This window comes from Heterodontus francisci, unplaced genomic scaffold, assembly GCF_036365525.1.
Source record: "Heterodontus francisci isolate sHetFra1 unplaced genomic scaffold, sHetFra1.hap1 HAP1_SCAFFOLD_58, whole genome shotgun sequence".
Classification (NCBI taxonomy): domain Eukaryota; kingdom Metazoa; phylum Chordata; class Chondrichthyes; order Heterodontiformes; family Heterodontidae; genus Heterodontus; species Heterodontus francisci.
The window spans coordinates 3,060,479-3,065,852 of NW_027142006.1; the positions used below are offsets into that span (position 1 = coordinate 3,060,479).

Consider the following 5,374-nt stretch of genomic DNA (forward strand, 5'->3'; position numbering starts at 1 on the left):
ATTCAATGTCCACACTCTCTCCTTGGTCTGTCCCTGGAGACCTGTCATATCACGATTCTCTCCAGGGAATCTCGAAAGATATTTCCCCCATCCCTCCAGGATTGGCCTGGAGTCTCCAGCACTCCCTCCATTGCAGTACTTTCTGAAATACTACCCGTGCCATGTAATAGTCAAGAGAGACAGAGGGGAACGAGACAGATCAACAGGATGTCTGGCAGATTCAGTGTGAGACGGTAACACTGCCGGGTAAAGGCCGCTTTCCAACTCCAATCTTAACACAGGAGATTCCCCAAACAGCTGCAATAAGGTGTTTGTAAACTGCTGGAAGAGGATGTGTGTGGAAATGGTGATGTTACTGAGTAGGTTATTTGTTATAGAATGGACTGTGTTTAGGTGGGAATATTACTGAGTGTTAATTGTAGCGGAACCATATTTAAAAGCTCCGGCTTTCTGGAAAGCCTTGACTATGAAGGCCGAGTCTGGAAGGGTTTGTGTGGAGAGCTGGGTTTCGGTTCCACTGTTAATAAAGGGTTTGAAATTGGCGAACCAGAGGAAACTGGAGGTGGAGCTGAAAGATGAGTGGCCGTTCTCTCTCTGCCTGTCACTCTGGGTGTCTCCTCCCCATCTGCTCTCTGTTCAATCTTCACTCTGTCTCCTCCCCTTCCTGCTCTCTCTCTGCCATTCTCAGGCAGGTCCGGGCGGTCTGTGCAAAGTAGAGCCTGCAAGAGTCTGCTTCTTATATTGTGTAGTGATCTGAGTGAAGAATCATCATGTCTGGCAGAGGTAAAGGAGGCAAAGGACTGGGCAAAGGGGGAGCAAAGCGGCACCGCAAAGTGCTTCGTGATAATATCCAGGGCATCACCAAACCAGCAATCCGCCGCCTAGCTCGCCGTGGCGGGGTCAAGCGGATCTCGGGTTTGATCTATGAGGAGACTCGCGGGGTGTTGAAGGTTTTTCTGGAGAATGTGATCAGGGATGCGGTCACCTACACTGAGCACGCCAAGCGCAAGACGGTCACTGCCATGGATGTGGTGTACGCTCTGAAACGGCACGGCCGCACTCTCTACGGATTCGGCGGTTGAACAATTTGACCATTTCCAGCAAACACAAAACAAAGGCTCTTCTAAGAGCCACCCACCGCCTCACAGAGAGAGCAGTGACCGAGAAATGGGAGCTGGGATAGGCTGTTTAGAACAGTTCAATCAATCTGAAATATTTCAGATTTCCAGCATTCGCAGTATTTTACTTATAATTCTTTGTTCAATCAATCTGCTGTGTTCGGGATGAAAAAAACTGGAATCCCCGAATTTGACATTTCATTTGCAGCAAGGATGTGCAGTGGATTTGATTTTCTAAACGGGCTGTGTAAACAGTGCCTGAGGCTCTACAGTTAGTTATTTCCCCAGTCCACACATGCCCTTAGTGAAAAGCCACATCACTCCTCCAGAATCACTCATGGTTTTCATAGAATTTCAAAATGATTTCGCTGCAATGAGGGAATCCGAGAGTTTTGCAGCAGCCGTTAAATCGTTCACTGGAACTAAACCCACTTGTGATGTTATTTCTCCCGAGACGGTGTTTCCTGCACTGAAACTGACAGGGTTTGTGAAACTGATCAGTTTCAGCTCAGTCATTCAGGGACCTGGAATTCCCGCAATTTGAGCCCGCGCCATCCAGAGCCCACTTCTGATTGGTCACCCTCTTCTCATTCACATGTCTTAACCAATCGCAGAGCTTCGAATCAGGAAATACAACAAATCACTGGCTTAAATTGGCAGAAAGTTTGAATTCGAAAAAGCCGTCAATTTCAGTGTCGGAAAGAAGCGAATTAATGGTAAATCTGGCGTTAGTTTAAAGCTGTTCGTAAAATCGGGCCAGGACTTTGTGCAGATAAAAGCGGAATAAAAAAAGCTTTTGATGGATCATATATATTACGAAGTTATAATCTGTAATTTTTTTGTCTACTTATCTGCACACGGAGGTAAGACTCTATTCAGCAATCTGTAACGGGACAAATAACTGACTCAGTGTGGAAGTAATAAATTAGACAGGCTTTGGGGTGACAGTGAGAAATCACTGAAACAGATGCTTAAACATTTGAAATAGTTCTCATTCGGTCCTGTTACTGGCATTCTGGAATCAGACAGTAACCAGCCCTTTCACAGAGACTGTGGGTGGCTCTGAAAAGAGCCTTTGGTTTATTAGGTGACATTTTGGCCGCTTTACTTTTTCTGGGAGCTCTGAGCGCTGGTTTTCTTAGGCAGCAGCACGGCTTGGATATTAGGCAGCACCCCACCCTGAGCGATAGTCACTCCCCCCAGCAACTTGTTGAGCTCCTCATCGTTGCGGACGGCCAACTGCAGGTGTCTGGAGATGATGCGGCACTTCTTGTTGTCCCGGGCCGCGTTACCGGCCAGCTCGAGGATTTCAGCAGTCAGATACTCAAGCACAGCAGCTAGATAGACCGGGGCTCCGGCACCCACACGCTCAGCATAGTTGCCCTTTCTCAGGAGCCTGTGAACACGGCCCACCGGGAACTGCAATCCAGCCAAGGAGGAGCGAGACTTGGCCTTGGCCCGAGCTTTGCCGCTGGTCTTTCCTCTTCCAGACATTTCCACAATCTCGCAAATACTTTCACAAAGAATGGATAATTTCCGCCGCATTTACTTTACTTATAGACTGAAAACTCTCCCCATTGGCCGGTACTTAATTCACCTCATTTGCCTATATTCATCACCAATCAGGTCACTGACAACAGAAGAGGGCGGGGTTTACCGCCAAAACATCAGAAGCAGAAAATTTATCAGTTTCAAAAAGACGCCAATTTCATTGTCAGACAGGAGCGGATTAAAATAAATTTCATCCTTCGTCAAATATTTAAAATCCCTTCTCTTTATTTTGTTTTATTCAACTTTTTCCGTCACGAATTACAGACGCGGGTTTAAAATGTTATTTAAATTGTGGATCTTTCTACAATTGCTTTCAAACTGTCCCGGGAGGTACTAAATCCCTGTTCACAGCATTTCCCTGAAGGGAAACATTCAGTTTATCTTCAATCAGAACCCAGTGTCCTTCTCTGAAAAGAGGAAGCAGGATCGAGTCCTCAAACTGCCCTTAGTCTGCTGTGTAATAATCCCATTCCGGGCTGTTACACTGCGGAGAGTTACTGTTAATAAAATGATGAATCAGTTCACATTTCAGGAATAGAGTGAAGGGACTGAGGTCTGACCCTTACCGCTGAAAGCAGCTGTTAATGCGGTCATTCAGGGGCTGTGCAAAACCACAATAACAGCTTTAAGCAAAAAAGTAAAGGCGGATGAGCGGATTATGGGTTTGAGTTCGGTTTATGGGACAGCAGACAAAAACACAGCAGTGGGACATTTATTATGTTACACATTGTCTGAAAATGATTTCATAGAGATGTTCGGATGCAGCTTTTTCAGAGAGATTGTGGGTGGCTCTTAAAAGAGCCGTTGTGTTTGGGATGTTTTTCAGTCCATTGTGCAGTTTTACTTGGAGCTGGTGTACTTGGTCACCGCCTTTGTCCCTTCCGACACGGCGTGCTTGGCCAGCTCCCCGGGCAGCAGCAGGCGGTCTGGATCTCCCGGAAGCTGATGGTGCTGCGCTTGTTGTAATGGGCCAGGCGGGAAGCCTCACCCGCGATGCGCTCGAAAATATCGTTCACAAACGAGTTCATGATGCCCATGGCCTTGGAGGAGATGCCGGTGTCGGGGTGAACCTGCTTCATCACTTTGTAGATGTAGATGGAGTAACTCTCCTTCCTCGACTTTCTCCGCTTCTTGCCGCCCTTTGCTGACGGTTTATTTAAGGTTTTCTTGGCGCCCTTCTTAGCAGCTGCTTTCTTCTTCTCCTCAACCATCTTCAGTTTCAATTTCAGACTCAGAAATAAACCAAACCCCTTCCGAGTGCGGATTAAATAGACAATCCCACAGCTCTATGCTAATGAGGGATGGGGAAAAGCAAAGATTGTGATTGGGTGATTTGGAAAGATGTCCCAACGATTTAATATTGTAATTCGACATTTGGTCTCTTTCGCCATCCAATCAGATTAAATATTTGCAACCAATCACAAATTCCCTTACTGCAATCAGGAAGTATATTTCACAAAGACTCTCTCCAGCCCCAGTTAAAATTGAAAGAGCTGCTCCCTGTGTGGAGCTTCCTGGAAATGTCCTGGCTGTTGTTGGGAGGACACTTATTGACTGATTCTGTGTCGTTGTGTCTCTGCTATTGCATGTGAGTGTGCAATTAATTTTATTTTTAGTCTAGGCTGCTGTGTTTGAGTGTTTTATGTAATTTGGTAACTCAGTCTCTGGTGCTGTATGGATTCATTCTGTCTCTGTCAGGTACTGTGTTTGAGTGTGAGGAGATGAGGTGGAGTGTTGCGGCAAGGAAGATGGAAAAGAGCATTGGTGCGATGACAGCCGTACTTGACCCCAGTTTGCACTCGGATTGGGTCAGTGATAGATCCGTTGGCAAGGATTACAGCTTGCATGTCGTAGTGCAGTATGTTTGAGGAGGACATTCCATAATCCCTCTCGGTTGGTAGAGTCGAAGGCCTTTGTCAGGTCAGAGAAGGCCATGGATAAAGGTTGCTGCTGCTCCCGACATTTTCTTGAAGTTGTCTTGCTGTGAAGATTATGTTCACTGTGCCTGTTGATGGACAGAATCCACATTGTGATTCCAGTAGGAGCTCTTCAGCCACGGGGAGGAGGCAGTTGAGAAGGACTCTTGTGATGACCTTCCCTGTGGTGGACAGCAGGGATACCCCTCTATAGTTAACACAGTCGGTCATGTCAACTTTTTAAAAAGATGATCACAATTACCGCAACGCGGAGGTCCCCTGACATGCTCTCCTCCTTCCAGATGAGGGAAATGAGACATGTATTTGTGTCGAGTGTTTCTCTGCCATATTTTAGAATTTTGATGTGAATTCTATCTATTCTGGCAGTCTTATTGTTTTTTGGCTGTCCATCTCTAGCGTCATGTGTGAATGTGGGATTCATTCTGTACCTGTCACTCACTGGTACTTTGTGTAAGTGTGAGATACATTCTGTATCTGGCAGTCTTCGGTATTGTATGTGAGTGTGGAATACATTCTGTCAGTGGCACTGTGTGTGAGTATTTGATTCATTCTGTCAGTCTCTGGAATGTTATGTGATTTGGGACTTAGTCTGAATCTGTCAGTGGTTCTGTATGTGTGGAATTCAAGCTATATCTGTCAGTATCTCAGTGTGTGTGTGTGAGTTCATTCTTTATCTGTCAGCCTCTGGTGATTTATGTGAGTTTGGCAGTCACTGAATCTGCCAGGTACTGCAGGAGTATTTGAGAATGATTTTGTATGTGTCAGTCT

At 46.0% G+C, this 5,374-nt stretch overlaps 1 protein-coding gene across 1 annotated transcript; it reads right to left on the bottom strand.

The window, feature by feature from the left end:
* Positions 1-2,237: 2,237 nt before the first annotated feature.
* On the bottom strand, positions 2,238-2,612 carry LOC137365847 (histone H2AX-like; the record flags this gene model as incomplete). The annotated part of the gene is made up of 1 exon (XM_068028089.1): positions 2,238-2,612. A coding segment is annotated over exon 1 (375 nt), but the record flags the coding sequence as incomplete, so codon positions are not given.
* Positions 2,613-5,374: the final 2,762 nt, after the last annotated feature.